This window comes from Ochotona princeps, chromosome 7 (assembly GCF_030435755.1).
Source record: "Ochotona princeps isolate mOchPri1 chromosome 7, mOchPri1.hap1, whole genome shotgun sequence".
NCBI classification, from domain to species: domain Eukaryota; kingdom Metazoa; phylum Chordata; class Mammalia; order Lagomorpha; family Ochotonidae; genus Ochotona; species Ochotona princeps.
The window spans coordinates 81,021,663-81,047,655 of record NC_080838.1 but is presented as its reverse complement, the minus strand read 5'-3'; the positions used below and the strand labels follow the sequence as shown (position 1 = coordinate 81,047,655).

At 47.9% G+C, this 25,993-nt stretch overlaps 1 protein-coding gene across 2 annotated transcripts in view; it reads left to right on the top strand.

Moving 5' to 3' along the window:
- CEP135 (centrosomal protein 135) overlaps positions 1-25,791 on the top strand; it is a 51,879-nt gene extending 26,088 nt beyond the window's left edge. For both annotated transcript variants that reach the window (XM_058667283.1, XM_058667284.1), the window contains exons 12-25: positions 762-914; positions 1,740-1,892; positions 4,428-4,505; positions 6,791-6,942; positions 13,481-13,596; positions 13,670-13,824; positions 14,237-14,292; positions 15,312-15,480; positions 16,680-16,790; positions 17,166-17,351; positions 19,124-19,333; positions 21,345-21,547; positions 22,301-22,405; positions 25,680-25,791. In XM_058667283.1, the coding sequence (XP_058523266.1) occupies positions 762-914; positions 1,740-1,892; positions 4,428-4,505; positions 6,791-6,942; positions 13,481-13,596; positions 13,670-13,824; positions 14,237-14,292; positions 15,312-15,480; positions 16,680-16,790; positions 17,166-17,351; positions 19,124-19,333; positions 21,345-21,547; positions 22,301-22,405; positions 25,680-25,782 (1,950 nt within the window). In that variant the 3' untranslated portion in view covers positions 25,783-25,791. The remainder of the gene's footprint in view (positions 1-761; positions 915-1,739; positions 1,893-4,427; positions 4,506-6,790; positions 6,943-13,480; positions 13,597-13,669; positions 13,825-14,236; positions 14,293-15,311; positions 15,481-16,679; positions 16,791-17,165; positions 17,352-19,123; positions 19,334-21,344; positions 21,548-22,300; positions 22,406-25,679) is intronic.
- Positions 25,792-25,993: the final 202 nt, after the last annotated feature.

Genomic DNA, 25,993 nt, shown 5'->3' with positions numbered 1-25,993 from the left:
ACGGCATCAAAGCCCTCGAGTCTCACCGACCATCTTTGTTTTTTCTACAATGGTGGTGAAGATAGTGGGTGCTTGGATCTATCTTATTAGCAAGCATATTCGTATTTTAAAATGTTGGATGTAGTTACTTAGTCACTGTGGACATTGTCCAGTAGAAGAATTTACGTTTTTCTGATTGTGGAAATAAACCTCACAGAAGTCTGAAGCTGGGACAATTTGAGTGTCTGGAAATTGATCTTAAGTTCAGAGAAACCCTGAAGGATGTACTAGGCTGCTGTGTTGGGTGAGCGTGCACACATGAGCTCACACACACACCCCCCCTTCCCGGACTATTCTCTGGAGAGGGCTGCAGCTAGTGGTAGACTCGCTGAGGGCTTAGAGCAGCGGCCCTGCCCACAGCTTCTGACTGGGGTCTAACATGGACCCAGAACTCGCATATGGGACACGCTCTTGGGTGCTGCTGATGCACTGCTCTGCCGTCGCGCTCTAAGTCCCTGCTGTCTGAACAGCCTCAGGACAGAGCCTCGAGCAGCTGCCTGGCGTCTGGCCCACTCAGAGCCATGAACTCGGCTCCAGCACTGGCACTACCTGCATCAGCTTCCGGTACAGATGTTTGAAAATGGATTCCTAATGACGTGAGGGGGGACGTAGGCTCGTGTCCGTTAGCATCACTCAGCCCGTCTCACCACTTAGCGTCCTCATGTCAACTGTGTGGCGGTAATTACAGCACAGGATAACTTTATTCTTCCGTTATATTTCAGAGTGATCACAACTCAGAACTCCATCTGATCACAAGAGAAAGAGATGAGCTTCAGCGTATGCTGGAAAGATTTGAAAAATACATGGAGGACATACAGGCCAATGTGAAATTATTGACGGCAGAAAGAGACAAACTCAGTGTCTTGTATAATGAAGTAAGAACGTGTGCAGCAACAGAGGGTTTAGAGCCAGAGAACTTTGCTGGAACCAATGCGTATCCCACTAGATGACGTCAGATGTGGTCCTGGTGCTGTTCTCCTGGGCCAAGTCATGAGGCCTCACAACCCCACCCTGTTCTCAGACTAAAGATTCCTCTCGCTTTTTTATTCTTTTGCTTTTCATATTTCTCTTTTCTAGCCTGTCTGTGTCAGATCAGTTAGTCTCTTTTTTTCTTCTGAAATTATCTGGAATGACTCCCAGCCTGCTGCTGAGCCACATTTGTGCTTGACATTCAGACATGTCCCCCCAGCACATCCACATGGAGACGGCTCCCTCTTGTCTGGATGTTGGCTGCTGGGGACCTAGGCTTTGGTTAAAAACAAAAAGCAAAACAAAGCCATTCCTGAGAGGAGGGAGTCTGTGGAGCCTGGCCCTGCGGCAGAGCCTCCCCCCAGAGCAGGTGCGGGAGCAGAGCCTGCTGTCTCTGGGTCTGCTCACACCGTCTGCCCTGCTCTGAGGGGAGGCCATGCAAACTATAAGTTCAAAGGGCCGCTCCGGTTTGTGAGTGTTTTGGGAATTGAGTGATACCTGTTATTCCCCACTCACGTCAGTGTCCCTGGGCCAGCTCGAGCTCACTGCTTTCTCCTGCCTCTCAGTGGCTGAGTCCCTTCCTGACTCCTCCTCCTGATTTTATTCCTGTTTTAGTCCTGTTACTTTGTTGGCATTTGGGGAGGACAGTAAGATAGCCTGTGTCCAGTTTGACCTGTTAAGACCAGAAGTGTATCCAGAGTGCTTGTAACTTGGTGTCTTTGTCCCTCAAGGCTCAGGAAGAGTTATCCGCGCTCAGGCGGGACTCCAACCAGGCCGCCGTCTCCAGCAATATCGTTAGTCTCATGGAGAAGGAGAAGGAGCTTACAGAGTCCGACCTTCGAAGAGTGATGGCAGAAAATGAAACTTTGAGAGAAAAGTTAAATGTGAGTAAGGAGGTGGGCTTGTTTTGAGGGACAGAGTCCGAGTGTGTGCCCGTGAGCTGACTGCTGCGCACGCACAGCTGGCGCAGGTCAGCCAGGGCGGCGGCAGCACGTGGCCGGCCTTGGACCTCTCTGCTTCTGTGTGACCCTGAGCTAAGAATGGCTCTTACATTTCTGGAAAAGTACTGAGAGAACTTGACTTCATCACCGAGAAGGTGTGCACGGGACTTGGTGCCATTTAAGTATGGATTGTAGCTCCTTTCGTGTGGCACTGGCCGGTTGGGGTGGCTGTGTGAGGGAGGGAGACCCGTGACGCCCACATGGCTGCCCACGTGCCCTTCAAGGAAGCGGTTGGACTCCCAGGAACTTCCTTCCCCAGGGAGGGACCGCCTTTTCTGCATGTGTTCGTAACTGTTTTCTAGAGATCTTCCTGTGCTGTGCTGAGACTGGCGTCTGGTCTAGCAGGCAAGATACTGATGAGCAGGCCCGTGTCCTGTATCAGCAGGCTGGGTTCCACTCACAGCTCTGGCTCCCATTCCTGCCTGCAGGCCAGTGCAGACCCTTTAAGGCCGCAGGTGAGGGCTCCAGTGCTTGGGGCTTTGCCCCCCAGGTGGGAGACCTCACTTGGGTTTCCAGCTGCTGGCCCAGTCCTAGGCTCGGCGCTGGGGTTTGTAGGCGCTGGGGAGTGAGCCGGGGGTGGGAGCGGTCTGCTTCTGTAGGCCTGTGTCTGTTTCCGCTGTCATATGCGTGTTGGGATCTTTAACAGTAATTCCTTCTAGAAAGTGTTTTTTTATTTTTCCCATAAGAATAAGTGTTAAAATGATCAAACGGAAAGCTTCTATGCAATGTGGCATATTGTAGCACAAGCTACTGCTTATTTCCATACATGTTGAAATGTTCAAAGACTATAAAGTGGGATTTTAAAAATACAGTAGTATTGAAAACTTGGAAAAAGTGGCATTCCTAACTGAATCCTTCAGAGTTGTAGGAGGAAAGATGTTAATGAGTTTTCAATTTTCACTTAGAAACTGAGCTAATCATCAGTGGTACTTGAGCCTCTCCTGTGCCCCATAAGTGTGCTAGCCACCATTTGTCGAGACCAGTCATCACTGCTGACAGTGCTGTGTGTGAAGGCTGGTGTCTCAGTCACCACGGCCCAGCAGTACAACTGCCTGAATACAGCTTAACATCTGCCAGCCTTCCCTGGTGGAAGGCTGCGTGCACTGTTCCTGTTGGGAATGCATCAGCTGTTGTCGAGGACCTCAGTGATTGCACGTGCCTGCACATTAGCAGGAAGCTGGATCACAAGGGGCGTGTGCACAGCTTTAAATGACACTGATAGGGGGTGTAGGCAGCAGCTTAGTCAGCTGAGCCGCCGTGCCAACCCCAGTTAGCTATAGCACAGTGACCCTTTCAAACAAATGTAGAACCCAATTTTCAGATTTTTTTGTTCATTTGTATTAAATAATAGAAGTATGAATCCACATTGCAATACTTGTAGTGAACACCAGGTTTATTTCACCCATCCTAGTAAACCAGGGAAACAGTCCTGTGTTTCCATATCGACTGGCCCTTTCTTGAAGGTCAGTCCTGTGTTGACATGCTAACTGGCCATTCTTGAAGGTCAATCCTGAGTTGAGATGTTGACGGGCCCGTTCTTGAAGGTCAGCCCTGTGTTGAGATGTTAACTGGTCATTCTTGAAGGGCAGTCCTGTGTACATGTTGACTGGCCATTCTTGAAGGTCAGTCTTATGTTGACATGTTGACTGACCTGTTCTTGAAGGGCAGTCCTGTGTACGTGTTGACTGGCCTGTTCTTGAAGGTCAGTTCTGTGTTGACATGTTGACTGGCCGTTCTTGAAGGTCAATCCTGTGTACATATTAACTGGCCTGTTCTTGAAGGTCAGTTTTATGTTGACATGTTGACTGGCCTGTTCTTGAAGGTCAGCCCTGTGTTGACATGTTAACTGGCCGTTCTTGAAGGTCAATCCTGTGTACATATTAACTGGCCTGTTCTTGAAGGTCAATCCTGTGTTGAGATGTTGACGGGCCCGTTCTTGAAGGTCAGTCTTATGTTGACATGTTGACTGGCCCGTTCTTGAAGGTCAGTACTGTGTACATGTTGACTGGCCTGTTCTTAAAGGTCTTCTCTCTTGCGTGGCCCTCTCACCTTGTGCCCTGTGTGTTTTTTATATCAGCGTTCTTTCCTGTGTATTGCATTCCTCTTATGTCTCTTGTGAGGTCATACCTTGGAGCTTGTCACCTGGCATGCTGGCCCTTTCCTGTTCTGCTGAGGAAACAAGTCTGGACCAGCCTGAGCCTTCTGCTGCCATCAAACGTGGCTAGAAAATGTAAAAGCAATGTCTTTAGTCAAACACATTGTTTCCAATAAAATGTCTAAGGATTTTCTTTCTGAAACTTGGCTGTGGTTTATGAAAAGACAAATAGAATTTAGTATTGCTATAAGCTTGCATTGCTTAATTTGGTCATGTTTTGTTCTTTGATATAAATTAATATTTTGTATGAAATTCTCTTTCAGAATATTGAAGAAATGAATGTTTTTGAAAAATCAGAATTAGAGAAAACTGTTGATCATTTGGCACGTGTTAATCATCAGGTAATGTATCAAACTGAATTTGGGGCATATTGTATGAATGTCTGTGCCAGTTATAGCTATTTTTATATTTTTAAGATTTGTTTATTTATTTGTTTGAAAGGCAGAGGTAAGAGATTTTCCATCTATTGGTTCAGTTCTCAAATGGCTGAAATAACCAGGGCAGCCAGCTGTTCTAGCCCATTGGGGAGTAAACCAGCAGATGAAAGATCTTTGTGTTTCTCCTTCTCTCTGTAAATCTGCCTTACCAATGAAAATAAATAAATTTTAAAAAGAAAAGCATGAATAAATAGGACCACATTGACAAAATCAGCCTCACCTAATAACCATACATTACCTTAACCACATTGAGCAAATGATTATGCTACACATTTATACATAACCTCCCCCAAATGCACAGAAGATATGCATGAACACTCAGCCCAGGAAAGGATTACAGATGGCCAATACACAGATGGTCTGCCACGATAATTGGGAAAGTACAAATGCAGAACCATTGTGAAATTCCTTTGTATCTGGCAGATTATCAGAAACTCAATATGATCCAGGTGCAGGACAATCCAGCCAGTTCTAACAGAGGCAGCGCTGGTTTGGAAGGTAGGTGAGGGTCTGCCTAACTGGCCCCAGCACAAATGTGGCTAACGTGTTGCCTGTGGTGCTGCGGTTGAGTAGGGTGACAGCCCCAGGGCCCCACAGCCTTAGTGTTCACTCCCTGCCAGAGAACAATGCTAGAGGGCTCGTGCCTGTAAGATGGATGAATGATGGCAATCCACACAGCCGGGTAGGGAGCAGCAGCTGTGGGCCAGCTTGGACGGAGCAGTCCTGCAGATCTACAGGGTGCCAGAGAAAGCATGCGTGGACTACCCTCGTGTGGACTACTCCTGAGGAGTGTCAGGCTCGGCTGTAGCTTTCTAATGTGGGTGATGGGCCCCAAATGTTCATTCTGGTTTCTTTCATCCAACCTGCACTCTTGTTGGAGTAAATACACCTGGGGGTTTTGAGAGGCTTTTCACATACAAAAGCAGTTTCCTTCCCCTCTTCCCTGTCTGCAGAACAACCCCACTCAGCTCCTGGCGCTGATGGAGGCTCAGGTGCTGTGGGGTTTCACCTGACCAAAGTGCCCCCCACTGACCTGCGTGTGGGGAGAAAGGGTGACAGTGTGCCACCACCACCCGCTCCCTCAGCACAGCTGATTGTGTGTGTGATTCACTGAGAGCCTGGTTCGCAGCGTGCTGGCTGCAGCTGAGCGGAACACGCCTTCCTTCCTTCCTTGTTGCTCACAGATCTCTGTGCTTGCGTTCCCTGCCTGGGTTGCACTGAAGGCGTAGCTTGCTTCATCCTGAGTCCCAGAGTCCCTGCCGCCTGCGCCTTTCGGTCCTCATCCATACGTCAGCGTCCACAGGGAGACGCCCCTCTTCCTGCACTGTGCTGGACTCCAGCTCTCCCTTGCCCGGTTCTCATGTCTGGTCACATGTTTTCTTCTTTCCTGTTTGGTCCTTCTCCAGTTGCTTCTGGAAAAGAGTTCATGTTGGACCTTTTTTTGGTATTCTAAGTGTTTGAGAGTGTTCATAACTCACATATTTGATTTACCAATTGGCTTGGTATATAGAAATCTAAACTGGGACATTTTCTTTTTTCCCCCCTAAATTGATTTGAAGTCTGAGTCACAGAGAGATTTTCTATTTGCTGGTTTAACCCCCCAGAAGGCCGCAATGGCCAAAACTGAGCCAGGTGAAAACCAGGAGCCAGGAGCTTCTTCTAGGTCTCCCTGTGTGTGCAGGGGCCTCAACAGTGGGTCTGTCTTTTGCTGTTTTCCCAGGCCATTTGCAGGGAACTGGCTTGGAAGCAGAGTAGCCAGGTCATGAGCTGCTCTCCATACAAGGTGCTGGGTTGTAGGTGGTGGCTTTACCCACTGTGCTATAGTGCCTGCCTCAAGGAAAATCAACTGTTACTAAGAGGTCGGAGCATTTCCCTGAATTCCCTTTCAGTTTTCGTTGGGAGTTGAGGTGCTGTTCTGCTTTCTAGTTTTCTTAGCATCTTTTCATTTCAGAAAGGTTTACGGGTTTGGTTGGGTCTCTCGTTCTCAGTTTCTTGAGTGATTTCTTCCACTGTACTCCTGTATTCTGTCTCTAGGCCTTTGGCTAATCAAGGTTTTAAACTTCCTGAAGAGATTCTCTGAGGTTCTTCTCGGCTTTTGTTTACTTCCTGGGAAATTTCAGTTTTATTCTCCAACCCTACTTTACAAAATAGAGATATTTGTGTGTTAATTTTTATAATTTGAATTGTAGCTTGAAGATGAAAAATACGAACTAAAATCTGAAATGTTACTAATGAAAGAAAAAATGGAGTCAATAGAGAGCAGATCAAAATACCAAGCTCAGAAACTTTTCCACGTGGCTGGCGACTCTGCTCATCACAAGTCAGAGATGCACTCCCTCAAGTAAGTCCTGAAACTGCCCGTTTCTTGTCGGGGAGCATATTGTGGCTCTGTAAAGTTCGTGGCCATGGCACTGCTGGGCTGTCCCTCTGAGCAGCAGCTTCCTACAGAAGCCTTGCAGCAGATGGCCTTGGGGCTCTGGGGTACCACAGCCGGCACTGGCAGAGCAACTGTGGGTAGGTTTTCACAGCTCCCTTCTGAAAACTTTCACACATTGATAAGATTGCAAGCCCATTTTAAAACTTACCTCCTTTCAAACCACATTAGTGGATATTTCAGTTAATTTGTATTCCATAGTTTAGGATTACTGAAAATTGCAGAATACTGAAATATGCGTGCGCCCCCCCCCCTTTTTTTCTTTCTTATTTTAGATTTGTTTGTTGATTTGAAAGAATTACAAAGAAAGAGAGGTTGAGTCAGGAAGGGGAGAAAGAGAGATCTTCCATCCTGTGGTTCATGTCCCAAGCGGCCACAGCGGCCAGGACTGGGCGGGGCTGAATCTCGGTGCTTCATCCTGGTCTCCCATGTGAACGACAGGGCCCTGGCGCTTGGGCCATCTTCCATTGCTTTCCCAAGCCGTTAGCATGGAGCTGGCTCCGGAGCAGAGTAGTAGGCACCCTTTGGGATTCTGGCATCCTACCTGGGTTTTATGCCCCTGTCTCCTTTTTAATCTTCTGCTGTAAAAACAATTTTTAAATTACTTTTGAAAATTTTCCTTTTATTAGAAACTCAGAACAAAAAAGAGAGACAGGTAGTGCGGGAACCTTCCTTTGTTGGTTTATACCCTGAATTCCCACGGCAGCCAGACCTGGACCAGGCTGAAGCCGGAAGCTAGGATTTAGTGTGGGTCTCTCAGGGGTGGCAGGGACTCACGTACTGAGGCCTCGTCGCTGGGAGACACCAGGGGAAGCTGGGTTCAGAATGAAGTCACTGGACTCCAGCCAGGCACAGCGCGATGAGGTGTGGATCCCAAGCTGCAGTTAACATGCTGCACACACAGTTCCCCAGGAACAGGCCTTTCCGTCCAAGGAGGGTGTACAGGTAGCAGGCCTCTTGGGATGCCAACACCAGTAGAAACATGAAGTTTAACCTTGAAGTCTCAGAGACTGATGGCAAATAGTTTGAATGTAACTAGATTTAAGAAACTGATTTACATAAAATAAGGCTCGGGTCACTTAAACAGAGACGACTGAGAGATATAATAAGGCAGAGTGCTTGCCTTAGGGTTTGGGGTTGTTGGGCAGCAACTAAAGGAAGACTTAAGGAAACGGCTGACAAAGTTAGGTGTTTTCTGGGCTGAATTCATCCATAATTAAAAAACCAGAATCAGGGTGTTATTCTGAAAAGCCACAGGAAGCAGCTCTCTAGACTAGATTGGTAATAAATACCAGAAGCAGCTTGTTAGATGTCACAGTGACCCTGTTGATCAGCCATGAAGCAGTGAACAGATCAGAAAGGATATAGTCATGATGGGTGACACCGCTGCGGTGGCCTAGCGGCTAAAGTCCTCGCCTTGAACGCGCGGGGATCCCATGTGGGCGCCGGTTCTAATCCCGGCAGCCCCACTTCCCATCCAGCTCCCTACTTGGGGCTTGGGAAAGCAGTCAAGGACAGCCCAAAGCCCTGGGACCCTGCATTCTTGTGGTAGACCTGGAAGAGACTCCTGGCTCCTGGTTTCAGATTGACTCAGCTCTAGCCATTGTGGGCACTTGGGGAGTGAATCACCGGATGGAAGATCTTTCTGTCTCTCTGTATATCTGACTTTGCCATAAAAATAAATAAATCTTAAAAAAAAAACCTGAAGGGTTAGCTACCTATAGATTTGCAGCTGCAGAAAACTGAGTTGGTAAATCTGAAGCAAAGTCAGGAGTTTCACCCAGAACTCAGAAGGGCAAAAAGGGAGAAAGATGTAGGTTGAATATACAAAAACCAAGAATTATAAAAACATATAGCAGACAGAGCAAAAGTGAGAACCTCACGAATAATTAGAAGAAGGGAGAGCTGGAACTGTAATCTGTAGGGTTCCCAGATGATCAGCCAGCCTAAGTTAAGTCCAAGAAGTGGGTGTGTGTGGTCAGGTCAGGAGTGCTAGGCCAGGGGCTCCTCCAGGAAGGCCCATCTGGTCCTGGGAAGAGGGCGTCCAGCCAGCACCACTGCGCCCCTGGAGGTGAGCCGGGGGAGTGCACCTGCCTCCTCAGCGCCACTGGTCCCCTTGTTGCACGTGTGTTCAGTCCCGTTGGCGTTTCCTGCAGATGCCAGCCTCCACCCTCTCTCGCCTCCTTACAGGAAGGGCTGGGGTGTTTGGGTAGTCTAGACGACAGCCTCTTGGGTGTTCTTTCTCGGACCAGCGTCCGTTTTCCTCCTCAGCCCAGCTTCCCGCCTCTTTCCTAACATTCTCTCTGGAAAGCATGTTGGTCGCATCTTCCACTAAAGTGAACCTGGTTAGGATGCAGTGACAGCCATTTTGTACAGATCCAAGACAAAGGCATGTACCCATCATAACCACATGCTGGAAGCAAAGGCGCGTGGTCCAAACGTTCTGGCACTTTCCTTGGAGTTAACAGAGCTGCTGCTGTTCCTCTCATCACTTCACATCCTGCTTCTGTGACAGGAACTCTGAGAACCCGGATCTCAGACACACATAGCATCTTCTCTTTCCCTTCCTGCGTCTGGCATCCCCACCACACTTCAGTGCCACCACATGGCTTTTGTCTGTCAAGTACAGGCTGTTGTCTCCCTTGAATCGTAGCATTTAAAGATACCTGGCGTCGTATGCCCCAAGTCCATCCTCCACAGCACTGTGAGGGAACTTCTCTCTGCCCACCAGAGACCGTCTCCAGAGCCAGGTTAGCAGCCTTTGTCTGTGAATAGAGTCGGTATGTGGGCCATACTGTCACTGTCACACCTGCTTAGCTCCGCCCTTGTGGCTTAGGTACATCTGGAGACACTGCTTAAATGAAAGAGCGTATTGGTGTTCTGATGCATCGCTTTTTTGGTGCACATTTGAATTTCACATAATTTCCATGTATCACAAATAACTTAAAAATTTTGTTCATACACTGACATGAGGCTTAGTGTTGTCGTAAGCACGCCTGCGGCATTCCAGTGTGCCGTCCTTACACAATCAGGCGGCAGACCACATCTTGGCGCCCCCGACTCAAGGTGGATTGTTTGCAGTGCAGTCAGAAGCTAAGCATTCGCAGCCCCTGGGCAGATGTGCTGTGTCCTGACATGCTGTTGTTAAAGTGAAAGCGAGATTCTGTCAGGTCCTTCTCAGCTTACCTCAGTCTTTTCTCTATATGTTGTTCAGAACCAAATGGTTACAGACTTATTCAGGGGCTAGGAGATGCGGTAGACATTTTTCCTGGAAATGACCCTTGAACTCCAGTTGGAGTTAGTTATGCTAATGTGTAGCCCTCGTATTCCTAGGATTTGTTTACATAGGTTTGGAAAACCAACTGCGACTCATCCTGTGTGAGACTTACTTAATTGTTGAGGCAAGTGAGAATTGTTTCAGATTACCCACGGCACCTAAAAACTGTCTTATGGGCATTCTTTACTTTTTCTTCCTACTAAGTTAAGAAAAGGAAGCAGAGCCATGACTGATGGTAACTGGGGTTCTCATGGTGGTGCAATCAGAAGGACGCGGGGTCCAGGCCACCAGTTACAAGTCGTCATCCCTCTGTAGACACCAACATTTAAAACAGAAAAAAAATATCCTGTTTGTTCTCCACTCTCCAGTACACCGAAGGATCACAACCATAGACTTGGGAGAAATTCGAAGACAGGGACTCCATGTCGGTCTCTCTTTTATTTTATCTTTTTTAAAATTTGGAAGCAGAGGTGAAGAGAAGAGAGAAGGCTTTTGTCCTCTGTAATGGCCAGAGCTGGGCCTGTCTAAAGCCAGGAGCTTTCTCTGGCTCTCCTGCATGGGTGCAGGGTTCCAAGCACTTGGACTGTCCTCTTCTGCTTTCCCAGGCCACAAAGAGGGAGCTGGATGGGAAGTGGAGCAGCAGGGACCCGGCCCGGCGATCATACGGTGGGGGCCCCTAGTTTCTTTTGCTTTGAACAACCCACTGACATTCCAGCCCTACCTCTCTTACACGGGGCTTCAGTACCATTTTAGAATTTTGACACAGTTTTTGCAGTTTTGGAAATGCTGTATTTTCTATAAATTATGCTCTAATCTTGAAGGAAGAGAATGACTTTTGGTCCCCAACACAAGGGAGTATATCACTGCATAGTGTGACTGGGCAGGTGGAGGCTCAGAGTCAGAGCTGCACAGACACCTTCTCAAGTGGAAAGCTTGACGCTGTTCCCTTGACTGCTTCACTCTCTGGGAGAATCCATCATTGCTTTGTTAGGTGGATAGCAAGGTCAAAGCTGAGAAAACAGTTCTCGTTTTCCTAACTTAGTTTTCAGACCTTGTCTACAAACACCATTATTCACAAATAAAAGAGCGGTCACTTGCCTGTTTCGCCTCCTGTGCTTTAAACCTCACTGTTTATATCGGGTGGGCCTTTGTCCTACGAGCAGGATTTGAGTCAGAAATGTTACTTCTGGGGCTGATCTACAGACTCAGTTGTCTCTGTCTCCCTGCACTCGGCTGTAAAACGTCAAAGCTCTTTAGGACTCAACTAAGAATTTACTTTGTATGTTTGAGGAGTCTTCAGAAAGCTCTTAGAAAATACATATATGGAAAAACTGTGCATAGGTTTATGTATTGGTTTTTTGTGACTATAAAAAATACCCGAGAGAAGCTACTTATAAAGGAAAGGGATTTTATTTTGTCCTAGCTTTGGAGGGTCATAGTCCCAGTTTGGGAGGGCCCCATAGGATCAGCTGTGTGAGGACGCTGGGGGCCGTGTAGAAGCAGAGATCATCACACTAGGTGGGATCAGCCCTTTTGGGGCATACCCTGGGACCCTAAGGACCGCATCTGGGCCCACCTTCCCAACACCAGAACTGGATCAAAGCTCCACCCTCCTAATGACGCTAACTTAGGACTTCATGAATTACATTTCTGCACAGAGAGCCAAGTTATAGTCAAATGATAGCCAGTTCCTTCCCTCCCACTAAAGTTGCACCAGCATAAATTCTGGATTTCATTAAGCATCATCATGTGTCAGAATGTAACCTGCCTCTGTTTGTCAGCCCCATTTCCTTAGGAAGTGCTTCTGCTTATGAAGTTGAGTATCAAAAGGTCTTTACACTTTTGCCGAGAACTACCAGCTCTGCCAGCTACCCAGTGTCCTGGACTGTTCCATTTTAGGGTTCCACGTAGTTCCCTGACAGTTTTCCTGTCACTTGGTTATTTTGGTTTCCCGTCTAGCCTGGCCTGTTTCCTTGGCCTTCGCTGACGTGAGCTTGGGTGAACTGTTTGTTTCTGTAAAATTGGGATAGCAACCCTAGTGATGGACCGGATGGTCTGATGTCCACACAACACCAGTTGTTGTCACATCTCCCAGGAGAACAGCTCGAGCTTTTAGGAGCCACTTAACTCTGGAGTGTAGTTTCCGGGACCTCACAAATCATTTTGCAAACTGAAATGGCTTGAATGTGCTATCTTTCTGATTTGAGTGTGCATTTTCAAAGTGGTCAGTCCCCCAACCTGGTCGCTCCCTCTCTCTCTTGTCATTCACTTGTTAGAATACTCAGGCACATGTATTTTGTCTTTCAGAATACCTCCGTAATGCTAGTAAATCATCATCTCTGTAGACTCATTCCCGTCTTGTAATGATTTGGAGATTCAGCTTTCCTTCCCGCTTGTTAGTTCTTTCCACTTGTCTTCCCCTCTAAGGAAGTCCAGGAGCCTGTAGCAGTTGCTGGTAAAACACCTAACGGGAGAACCGTGTCTTTCTGGAAGGCAAGGTGTTAAGCATTCTAGAGTTGGGGCTGAGCCACATTCTGTAGACTGGACTCAATTACAGGAGAGCAGGTGGATGCTATTGGAGCTTCCATGCTGGGGCGGAGCTTCTGAAAACCAGCTTCCTGTTCAGTAGCAGATTACTCGGAAGCATGTCACTGGGCTGACCCGGGCCTTTGTGCATCCCTTTGCCTGCTTCGTTCCCTGTTGCCCTGCGTCCTGTGGCTGCCAGCTGACTTCTCCCGGAGAGTTGGCGTTAGAAGCAGGTTGGAGAGCAGCCTGTGAATACAGACCGTGCTGGCATGCACCAGGCCGTCCTGAAAGAGCGGGGCTGCGCTCTGCTTCTGGAAATGGGACTGCAGGGAGAGGAAGTGGCAAGTGGGCAACAAGAGTGTGAAACTACCAGGAAGCCTCTAGAAGAGAGTATGCAATTAATTTGATTTTTATACCATGTTATTTTTAGGAAAATGGAACCATTTTGGAGAAGAATGGTGGAGACCAAGAGATTTTAATATGTAATATACTGCCATTGATTAAACTGGAAGAGCTTAAAAATAAAAAATAAAAGAAACTTTAAAAATAAGAAATCACTATTTTTTTAAGACGTCTCATTTTTAAGAGTTGTTTTTCTGAGAGATAAAGAGTGCCATTTGTTTTTGTCCACTGATCCTTTAGGATAGTAAATGAGCAGCTAGAGCGGTCACTTGATGACTATCAGCACCGACTCGCCATCAAAAGAGGTGAACTGGACTCAGCCCAGGCACAAATTAAAATACTGGAGGAAAAGATAGGTAAGTGTTTGTGATTTCTGTGTCTGCCAGTACTTGCGTATTTTGTCTGACAGGCATTTCCTTCCCTTTACAGATAAACTAAACCTTAAGATCAGTTCGCAGGATGAGGAGGCCCATGTAATGAAAAAGACCATTGGTGTCATTGATAAAGAAAAGGATTTCCTTCAGGAGACTGTAGACGAAAAGACGGAAAAGATGGCGAAATTGCAAGAAAACCTAGCGAGCAAAGTATGTTACTGTTACCTATGATTTTCCAGCATCTGAACAGAAAAGATTATTTTATTCTGTTTCAAATAGGTGGTCCTTACCGTCTGTGCTCAAGTTCTTCAGGCAAAGAGCCATGTCTTCCAATAAATTTGATTCCATCCCAATAATTTGAATCTGCAAAATGTGGTTTTTGTTTCCAGAATGTGGTTTTGTCAGATCTGAAGCTCCAGGAAGCTGTGCTGGATTTTCGGGTGGGTGGGGACATGCCGATATGTGGATGACGTGGGATGTGGACCACTGTGCAGCTGCAGGCTGCTCTCTGTGCCAGATTCGTGCAGTTGAACTGTGTAAATGGGACTGAGCCCCTCAACTTAGCTGAAGACATTTTTGTAAGGATGGCTTAGAATCTCATGTATTTTTATAATTTCTATAGGAAAAAGCTATTGCACAGATGAAGATAACTGTCTCAGAGTTTGATAAATCTATGAAGTAAGTAATGAGATGGCATTCTGCTTTTCTAGAAATTTTCAGTGACTATAGCTTAATGTGTTTAGAACCAGCAATAAGAAAATTCTTTTCTCAAATTTTCCTTTTTTTCCTGCAATGACAGCAGCATCTTCTCAAGTCTCTTGCTTGAAAAATGTTCCCCTCCTTCGCTTCCTGCTCTCTCTGCCCCAGATCTAACACCTCGGCCTTTCCCTTCCCTACCTACCTGCTCTTGGTTGGTATGTGATTACCCCGTTTGGGTCCTAATCATTAAAACTTAGGTAGCTTTTGCAGCCAGGCAAGAATTTGTTTTTCCTCTGAACCTGTCAAGATAACTGTTGGGAAATCTCACATCTTATATGACTCTAAGCCACTTTATGACACATTTTACATACCTCTGTGTTGTGTAAAATGCTGAGGATGTAAACATTTATTAAGCATTTGCCAGTTATGTCTGTACAGTTTACTTAAAGATTTATTTGCTTGGAAGGCTTCAGAATTGGAGGAATGAAACGCACACACACACACAGCCCCCCTATTGCGATTCACTCCCCAAATGACTGCAGTTGTCATGCCTGTGCCAGGCAGAAGCCAGGAGCCTGGAACTCCATCCCAGCTTCCACACGGATGCATCAGCCATCTTCTGCCTTTCCAGGCACATTCATGGGAAGACGGATTGGAAGTGAGCATCTGGGACTCCAGTAACACCCGTACAAGATGCTGACACTGCAGGCGGTGGCTTAAGGCACTGTGCCATAGTTCTGGTCCCTATGTGCTTTACTCTTAACACTTGGAAGCTTCCTGTGACTAGCTTTTGGAATAATGCATTCATTTTATGACTGATTGACATACAATACTGATAGAGATAGAAAATACTTGCTTTAGCTAACTAATCAATATCAATGCAACGGTTTTAATTTCTTGTTTGATTAGCATGCTCAGTTCAGATTAAAAGTTTTCCTTGAATGAACTGTAACTTTCCAAAATGTATCTTTGTCATTTCCACTCGCCTCATTCACCAGCCAGCTAAAGGAAACCTTGAGTAGCCGAGACCGGGAGGTCAGCAGCCTCCGGCGCCAGCTGGACGAGGCCCATAAGGAACTTGATGAAGTTGGAAGATCCAGAGACATGGCTTTTAAGGAAAACAGAAGGTTGCAGGATGATCTGGCGACAATGGCAAGAGAGAACCAGGTGTGAACAGCGCATAGTGGCCTGTGGTACTTGTAGGATTCCTAGTCAATGTTGGCTAAATGCTCAGGTTCAGATATTGTTTTCTCAAGTTTGATGAGTTAATATCCAGGCAACATAGCTAATTCTTTAGGGAGTGTGATGTCTAGCGACGGGGTGTTAAGAAATGTCATTTGGAGCAGCACTTTAGGTCCCAGGGTGTCCAGCGGCTGCGACGGTCATCTCTGCTTTGGCTGCTTGTTACAGGGACCTAGAGCTAGAGGCCTGTGGCCAAGCTGACTGTCCTCCTGGGGGAGACCTCGACATGATAGCCAGGGCAGAGCTTCTGCTTCAGAGGTTTGGGATCATGTGAATTGTTTGTGTTTACTTCCGTTGGCTGAGAGATCACACTTGCAGAGAAATTTGAGTACTCAAACATACTGATTTGTTTGTGCTGATTTATTAAAAGGTTGTACCAAGAAGACCAATGACTGTCCTGTTTTGAATACTTCATTTGTATTTTTAAGGTTTCATATTGTTGATATGTTGTTTTCCAGTGTCAGCTCATGGCCATAACTAGCCCTCAGTAGGAAGGCCAGATAGACATGATCACCTCTGTTGTGGGGCAGTGTAGGTTGATCAGCAAGTCAACATCAGGAGCCTGAGTTTGGCCTTGATGGGTTAAGATATGGTTTGAGATATCCACAAGCCCTTTCAGAGGTGTAGGTTCAGTTCCTGGTTCCAACTGCTGACCCTAGCCTCTCGCCAGGACAGACCCTAAGATGCAGTAGGGTCGTGGATGGCTCATTTGGGCCAAGCCAGATCCTAGATCCAGCAGCTGCAGCCATCGTGAACCAGTAAGTGGCAGTTCTGCCTGCCTGCCTTTGCTTCTAGCTCTTCGTCTCTCAAATTAAAAAAATAAATAAACAAACAAACAAACCCACATCAATATCAGCCAGGAGAAATATACAAAAATAGCACGTAAGAATAATTTTCCTTTTTTCCATGTGTCTACTTTAATTCAATCAAAGTTTACAACACACTTCTGATAATTTCAAATTGTTTAAATTTTTATTACTATAAAGATAATAGATTTCATGTATTTCATATATACAATTCTAAGAAACTATGCAGTCTTAATCTCTAATAAAGAAAGTGTTTGAATAGAAACAGCTCATGTGGTGCTGTCATCGTTTTAGGTTTGTCTGTAATTTCTCTTATAGGAAATCTCATTGGAGCTGGAAGCATCAGTGCAAGAAAAAGAAGAAATGAAGAGTAGAGTTCATAATTATATAACTGAAGTGTCGCGCTGGGAGAGCCTGATGGCTTCTAAGGTGAAAACCACTGTTAGGTTAGGTTCATGACCCATGTTTTAATAGTCAGTTTATTTTAGTTTTGACTTTTACATAGTTGAGAAGGATGTATACCCGTGTGGACCACTGATTAGTGTGGGGAGGGCCGAGGCAGGGGGAAAGTGGGTGAGACTGTTGTTCCCAAATTCTTTTTGTCCTCCTGTATCTGGGAGTAAAGCGGGACAGAAGGGAGAGGGCCGCTCCCAGCAGCCTCACCGCTTCAGTAACCAGGGACTGGGAAATGTTCGAATCAGGCCTGTGTGGATGCCTAATGCTCCCCAAGAGATGGAACGTCCAGCGAGTGCGTATGACGCTGGTGACACATACTGACTTAGCAACAATTTATGTGTCAACCAGGAAAAAGAAAACCAAGACTTGTTAGATAAATTCCAGATGCTTCATAACCGGGCTGAGGACTGGGAGGTGAAAGCCCACCAGGCGGAGGGAGTGAGCAGTTCCGTTCGGCTGGAGCTGCTTTCTATTGACACGGAGAGGAGACACCTTCGAGAAAGAGTGGAGCTGCTGGAAAAAGAGATCCAGGAGGTAATGCGTGCCTGTGCTCCGTCAGGACCTGGTGGGGTGAGTGGATGGCGCTGCAGTGAGTGAGCACCCATGGTCACTTTGTGTCCTGGTTCTGACCTTTGGCCTAGGAGCCTCAGTGCCATTTCCCTGGGGTGCAGGTGTGTGACATCAGGTCTGCCTTATAACGTGTGCAGCTCTTGTACTTAACCTATCGTTTTCGTCAGTCCTCAGTGCTTGACTTTCCCGACTGTGGCTTTGTTGTCCCCGGCCTGGGGCACTGGCGAGCGCCGCGCTCACGCAGGCTCCCTGAGTTTGACCGCTCGGTCGCTGCAACACTGGAGTCACAGTGCTTGTCCTTGTTTAACTTCTTTCACCTGGTCCTCTTCGAGGCTCAGATGGCAGCGTGTGTCTCCACCTGAGCGATAGCCACGGTACTGAAATGCCACATTTTGCTTCACAGTTGATTTATTTATTTGAAAGGCAGAGTTAAAGAGAGAGGGACAGACAGAGGGAGATACAGAGATGTTCCTTGCACCGGTTCAGTCGCAAGTGGCTGCAGCAGTCAGGGCTGGCTAAGCCCTGGAGCTCAGCCTGACTCTTCCAGATGATTGGCAGGGCCCGCAATGTTCACCGTCTTCTGCCATTTCTCGGGTCCATTAGCGTGGAGCTGGACAGGAAATGGAGCAACTGGGCCTTGAACCACTGCCTTGTGGTTTTGCCAGCATTATAGACAGCTGCTCGAATCCACTGCACATCACTGGCCCCAGTCCGTTTCTGTTGCTTGGCTTGTTTCCAGCTGTTAAGTATTGAAAATTATGCCAGTAGTGGGCTGTGCACTGCTGGGGTCCCAGGGTATGCCAGTTTGATTCCCAGTTGTTCCACTTCTGATCCAGCTCCCTGCTGATTGTTCTCATAATTTCACGGTTACTAGAAGTTATTACTAAGCTAAATTTGTGTATTACCTTAGGTATTTAGTTTTTGTTTTTTTTTTTTTTTTTTTAAGATTTATTTTATTTTTATTACAAAGTCAGATATACTGAGAGGAGGAGAGATAGGGAGGAAGTGGAGCTGCCGGGATTAGAACCAGCGGCCATATGGGATCAAGGCGAGAACCTTAGCCACTAGGCCACGTTGCCAAGCCCCTCAGGTATTTAGTTTTAAATTCAACCTTGTTTGTGAAATTTAGAATTTGACTACCATTAATAGAAATGTAATAAACATATGTGTTATTTTTTGTTGAAGTGGCAACATAAAGAAGATAATTCTTACAATGTATTTGCTTGTTCATTTGCGAGCCAGGAGGTGATAGAGCTCAGGCCTGCAGCAGCCAAGGAGCCCAGTCCATGTCTCCCATGTGGGTGGCAGGAACCCATCCACCCAAGGTGCTACTACTGCCTGCCCTCCTGGCTTCCTGCCTTCCATTTCCAGGAAGCTGGCATCAGGGCCAGAGCTGGGAACCTCCACCAGACTCCTGCCGTGAGCCACAGGCATACTGATCAGCCACCGATTGCCTGGTCTATTAAGGAGACAAAAGCTCATATATTCACAGTGCTCCGACACGCTAATTTTCATCATTATGTCTTGCAACTATGTGCATGAGGTATACTTAATTACTGTGATGAATAACTGCACACAGTTCTTTTTGTTCAGCAGTAAATATGCCAGCTGTAAATAAGCAACTGAGGTATTTAAATCTTGAAAATTGACTTCATGTCCTTTTAAAGTAAGCTTCGCTGACAGATCTACGTTTGGAGATGATCAGTTTGCGTTTAGCTGTGTCTTTCTTCCCTCAGCACATGAGTGCACATCATGCCTACGAGTCCCAAATCTCGTCAATGGCAAAAGCCATGTCCAGACTGGAGGAGGAGCTGAGGCTGCGGGAGGACGAGAAGGCCGCAGTGCTGGGTGACCTGTCCTCCCTCCGAGAGCTCTGCATCAAGCTGGACTCGGGCAAAGATGTTACCACCCAGCAGCTGAATTCCAAAAGCCTCGAATATGAGAGGGTGAGAACTGGAAAGTTGTCCCGGCCTGTTGTCTTGAGCCCTACTGCTTTCACCTTATCATTGACTACTCCATATTTTTGTTCCCTTTTAGAGTAATTATTATTATTATTATTATTATTATTATTATTATTATTATTATTATGTATTTGAGAAACATATTTCCCCTCCACCAAATACCTCTAGCCAGAGCTGGGTCAAGCAGAGGCCAAGAACTGGAGCTTCATCAAGGTCTGCCACGTGAGGGTCAGGGATCCAACCACCGAAGCTCCTGCTGCCTCCAGTGGCGCATGCTAGCAGAAAGCTGGAATGAGGAGTGGGGCTGCCACTCGGACCCAGCACTCTGTCCCTTCAGGCCAAAGGCTTCCCCTGGTGTAGTTTGTTTGTTTGTTTGTTTGTTTGTTTAGAAAGTCCGGTTAGAGGGAGAGACAGAGATCTTCCACCTGTTGGCTCACTTTTCACGTGGCCACACAGCCAGCACTGGGTCAGGCTGAAGCTGTCACGGTGTCTCTCGTGGGTGGCAAGGGTCCAGGCAATTGGATCATTTTTGCTGCTTTTCCCAGGTCATTAGCAGGGAGCTGGATTACAAGTGGAATAGTCTGGATGTGAGCTGGTACCCATACAGCATGCCGGTATTGGCAGGACACGAACTGGTACCCACATGGGATGTTAAAGTTGGAAGGGGAGGCTTTACTCTTCAATCCCCAAATAGTTTCGTTTTGACTATAAGATTTTGACAATTACGCTTGACTACTACATTCTTTATCAAGATTTTTCTGGCCAATAGCATAATGAAATTAGGTGCTGTCTTTTTAAAATCAATGATTATTTAGAAGATTATGATTTTTTTTTCTTCATTTTACTTTTAAGAAAGCAAAAAAATATCTACACACCAGCTCACTAGCTGGCTCTACTAGCTCATTCCCTCAAGTACCTACAGTGACCGGGCCTGGGCCAGGAACTTGATCCAGGAGGCCGTGCGGGCAGTGCCAGGGGCCCACATGCTCTACAGTCATGTGCTGCCTTCCTAGGCATACACTCGCAGGAGCCGGCCCTGCGTGCAGGCACTCTGACGTGGAGTGCCGGCATTAACAGCTAGCTGTGTCTTACCCACTGTACTGAAGGCCTGCCCCAAGACTACAGTTTCTAACTGAAGAGTAGGTGCACATTTTTATTTTCTGAAATTTAAAAGTAAGACTCAACCTTCCAGTGCTTCTTCAGTCAGTGCAGTATTTTTCATCATACTGAACTCAGTCCACATAGCCAGAACTTCCTATTCCAAACTACGGTGTTCCTGTAGGCTGCCTGGTGTGTTTCTGCCATGCTCAGTTCACTCATCTACTAAACGTTTTCCGGCGCTGAGTAGCTGTGCTGCTGGCTTGATGGGGGGACAGAGGAAACACGCTTAGTGGGCCAGGTAGAGGGCTGGCGCATTGAGGGTTGGGGGTGAGTGTGTGCTTGCTTGCTTGCTTTCTATTTTCTAAAAAATTTTTTGAAAGATTTATTTCTTTTAATTGAAAGACTCCTGAAATGGTCACAGTGATCATAACTAGCTGAGCCCATGCAGGGATCCAGGAGCTCCTTCCCTATCTCCCACATGGGTTCAGGACCCAAGGCCTTGGGCCGTCCTTCCCCGCTTCCTCAGGCCACGGGCAGGGAGCTGGGTGGAAGGTGGAGCAGCTGGGACTGAAATCGGTGTCCGTACAAGATGCTGGTGCTGGTGCTGTGCAGGGAAGACCAGCTGGCTGTGCCACTGTGTCTGCTCCGAGTGCGTTTCCTGGCAGGGTCACAGGAGTGTGAACTGTTTAAAGGGTGGGTAGTTTCTACCATCAAATCAGCTCATGATAAACATCTAAGATTTGTTTGTAGATAAGGGCTTTGTTTTGAAAAGTCTCACTGATGCCTGGAATGAAGCTGATGAGTGAACACCCTGAAGAGCTATGTTGTCACGAACCTGATTTTTCCAAACCTGTCCAGAATTGAACTGAAATACTCTTGTCTGTTTTTCACGTAGGCTGTGGCAGAGTTAGAAAATGTAAAATCAGAGTCTGAGATGTTAAAGAAACAGCTGTTAAATGAAAGACTCACGATTAAAAACCTCGAAGCGTTATTGGCTTCAAATAGAGATAAAGAATTTCATTCTCATTTAACCTCCCACGAGAAGGATACAGAGATTCAACTCCTTAAAGAGAAGTTAACCCTTTCAGAAAGCAAATCGTAAGTGTCCATAAGTGTCAACCTGTGTGGCAACAAAGCTTGTCAGAAACAATTTTCCAGTATGACTAGGGCGGGCCGGGGCAGTGAGAGTGTAAGGGGTCTTACAAACCCACACGTTTGGCTCGGTGCACATGGACTCATGTGGGAGGGCCACTGTGTTCAGAGGTGTGCGCTGTGAGGTGTACCATGGGGCAAACGGGAAGAGTAACCTCTGGGAATGAACCTGGGTCTGTGGTTTGGCTGAGGAGTTGGTGAAAGAAGGGATCAAGAGGCCATGTACTCAGCTAACGTTAGGAGGAGGACTGAGAGGGGGCCCGAAGACCTCATCCTGCGGGGTGGACCAGTGACCCGGGCAGCGTGGGCAGGGAGGGGGTCCTTCCCCAGTGGAGAGGTCAGCCCTGGGTGGGATGTGCAGGGAGGGTGTCCTTCCCCAGTGGTCACCCCTGGGCGGGCAGGGGAGGTCTGGTCCAGTTGGTTGGAAGAGAGGAGTAAAGCAGGAGCTTTGGTACAAGGTCTTGTGGCCGCTTCCTCTGAGGATGGAGTCAGAAGGAAACTCGAAGCGTGCTAGCACCTCGTCGGTGCGGTCTGCAGGTGTCCCCAGCGCGGAAAGCACGCTGTGTTGTCGAAAAGCTGCAATCATTTCTTTTCCTATTAGCCATCATTTCCATTTTTATTTTCTTATGTAAAAATTCACAATTCTTGACCTTGGAAAGCAATGTTTCTTACTTCTTTAATTTTTCCATTTGTTTTAAGAACTAGTCAAAGCCGGGAAAACGCCATGCTTCGAGCCAAAGTGATGCAATTAGAAACAGACCATGATGCTCTGAAAAGGCAGATTTCTGCAGAAAAATATGAGCGGTAAGAAAAAACATGTAGCACTGTGCAGGTGTTTCCATAACCTGCTGCTCCAAAGAGGGTTTAATGTGGCCTGCAAACAGCAGAGGCCCAGCCACTTTACTGCGCGAAGTTTCCTTGATAGTTATTCCTAGAAAGCCACCAAATAATTGTGGAAGATAGCATCTGTTCAGGAAATCAAGTAGCAAGGATTGTGTAAATGCTTCCTGTTGCATGCCACAGAGCAAAATGAGGGTATCATCATGGAGTAGGGGGGTGGGGTTGGCCACACGGCTGTGAGCTGAGGCCGTGCACATGGGGTACGGCAGAGCCACGCCTGGGGTCGGCCACAGGCTGTGAGCTGAGGCCGTGCACACGGGGTACGGCAGAGCCACGCCTGGGGTCGGCCACACGGCTGTGAGCTGAGGCCGTGCACACGGGGTACGGCAGAGCCACGCCTGGGGTCGGCCACACGGCTGTGAGCTGAGGCCGTGCACACGGGGTACGGCAGAGCCATGCCTGGGTGTCTCGGCGTCTGCATGCATTCCTTACACCCTAGGGCTCTGGCGCGTGCTGCAGGCCAGTGTGTGGCAGTGTTTCTGGAGTTAAAGTCGGTTACCCAGGTAATCTTCTTTTGAAGCATTTTCGTGCTGTACCATACCCTACCACATCACACACATCAACATCCCTGAGATTTTATTTTCCAGTAGTTTTTCAAATTACTTATAGGCCAATTTTTCTAATTCTCTTATTTGCATCCATTTACATCAAGATATTTGAGTGACGTGCTGTTTAAATTGTAAGGGGCGTTTGCAACGAAAACAATATTTATGATTTCAGGGGTTGGCATTGGGCAGCAGGTTAGGCCACTTGCATTCCTGGCATACCATGTTGGAGTGCCAGGCGAGTCCCTGCAGCTCCATCTCTGATCCACCTGCCTGCTAATGCACCTGGGAAGGCAGGAGAAGATGGCCCAAATGTGTGGGCCGCTGCACACATGGGGGAGACTAGTGTGCAGTTCTGGCTCCTCTTCCAGCCTGCCCCAGCTGTGGCCGTCGGGGCCATTCATGGCGTGGACAGCAGATCTCTCTTGCTCGCTCACTCTCTTACTACTCTTGGTCTCGCGTTCTGTCACTGCCGCTCCCGTGCCCCACTCACACACACACACACACAGTACACACATACACACATCAGCCTTTTTTTTTTTTAAAGATTTATTCATTTTATTACAGCCAGATATACACAGAGGAGGAGAGACAGAGAGGAAGATCTTCCGTCCGATGATTCACTCCCCAAGTGAGCCGCAACGGGCCGATGCGCGCCGATCCGATGCCGGGAACCAGGAACCTCTTCCGGGTCTCCCTCGTGGGTGCAGTGTTCCAATGCATTGGGCCGTCCTGGACTGCTTTCCCAGGCCACAAGCAGGGAGCTGGATGGGAAGTGGAGCAGCCGGGATTACAACCGGCGCCCATATGGGATCCCGGGGCTTTCAAGACGAGGACTTTAGCCACTAGGCCACGCCGCCGGGCCCCACACATAAGCCTTTTAAGAAAGATTGATGCTTGTAGAGTGTGGTAGTGACAGGCACAGTGTTGGCTTGATTTGTTAGGTCTGTCCCCTGAACATGTTATGTGTGCGTAGTGATCTCTGTTTCTCATTGATGCTTAGCTTCTTCACAGCCCAGGGCTCCTCAGTCCAACTCGGTAGCCCCGAGTCTCAGACCCTAACCCTGCCTTAACTCTCCCTTTTCCTTTCCGCTTCAAAGAAACGTGAACCACCCAGCCATGTCTGACCATGTCTGCTTGTCCTTCACTGTCCTGCTAAGCTGCCACATTCTCATAGCACAGAAGTCGGTTTCTGCAGGTGGCAGAGCAGGGAGGATGTGGCGATGGCAAAAGCGTTGCAGACTTCAATGGCTTGTGGGTATCCAAACGGCCACATGACCTAACAGTCTGTCTGCATTAAAACTGCATGGTGTGGGGAGAAAATTCTTAGAAAGCTGCTTTGGGAGAATAAATATGAAGAAAAGTTTGAGAAATACCAAGCGAGGTGGCATTCCTGGATACCGAAGAACTGGAGAGCTGAGGCTGCTAGCCCACAGTGGAGACAGCAGCGGAACTGCCCTGCTGGGTGCAGACTGGTACGGGGTTGCCTCATTGTGACCTTGGAACTTGTGGGGAAGAAGGCCTAGTGCCAGGCTGGTGTGCACGGACGCCTGGGGGGGGACAGAGGAGGGAAGCACGCAGCCTGGTCCTCGAACCTGAGCGGGGCGCCCCTGCACAACAGGCCAGGTGGCTGGCTGCTGGCGCGGAGAAGGCGAGCGTCACTCAGCTGCCCCAGAGCAGGAGCAGGGGTGTTTTGAGAGGCCAGAAGACCAGCAAGTAAGTGGTACCCTGTGAGCAGATCAGTCATCCTATTCAGAAGGCAACCAAGAGCCTGCTGGTGTGCAACTGTCTGCACACAGGAGTCTGGTTATTACCGATCGCATAGAGGACCAGCAGTGTGCGCATGCCAAGACTGCCATTTGAATGACTCTTGGGGTAGACTGACTCTTGGAGCCTGGCCTAAAGAGGAATGCACACTTATGTAAAGGTGCCGTGTCCTGATGGATGGGATAGACGTTGGTTTTACGGGTGCAGTGTAGGACAAAACCTCCCGGAACCTGGCATCAGGAAGGAGAGGTTGTGGGAAGGTGTGTGGCAGGAGTATGAAGTGTCCAGCAGGGAGTTTGCTGGAGATCGGGGGAGATGTGAATACACAAGTCGTAGGAGAAAAGGATGTCAGCTGAGCCCTGGGAACACCAGGCGTGAGCGTGAAGTCGGCTGGAGAGTCATCTTCAGGGTAGAAAGAAAAGTAACAAACCAGAGATCATGTAAGGTCAGGTGATGCCTGCTAATGCGCCAGCATGGCATATTTTGTTCATGTCAAAAGTAATTACACAGACAGGAATGTGGGAGGCACTGGCTCACTCCCCGCGATAGCCCTGACTGGACATGGCCAAATCCAGGAGCCAGGAGCCCCGTCAGGGTTCCCATGTGGAAGGCAGGCTCACAAGTGCTTGAGCAGCCAGCTGCTGCCACCTCCCAGAATGCATTAGCAAGAAGCTTGTGTGGAAGCAAAGCAGCCAGGACTCAGACTGGCATTCACTGGGCATCCCCAGTGGCCCAGTGACCACTGTGCCAACTGCAGATCACACAGAGGTCAGCTTAGTTGACAGCTACCCCTGCGAGCACCTTCGACTCATGTTTAGCATTTCGTCTATTGCCTGCCTGTAAGCTCCTTTGGTCTCCACCGGCAGAGAGCGTGCGATCCAGGAGATGCGTCGGCACGGCCTCCCTACGCCACCGCTCAGCTCCACTCTGAAGTCTCCTCCACAGTCTCCTCAGCACGTTGACGTGTGATCACCAGAGGTACGTCAGGCACCCCAGCAACCAGGAGAACCAGCCTGTGGCCGTGAGGCACGCAGGGTAGTTTACTCTGCTGAGGGAGGAGATTTGGCCTGGAGAGGGGCTGTGGGGACCTTTCTGGAGCCGTATTGGTGAGGTGAGCATGTGAACTGGTAAAAATTCTTGAACTGAGTGTTGGTAGCTCGTGCATTTTACTGTATGTATG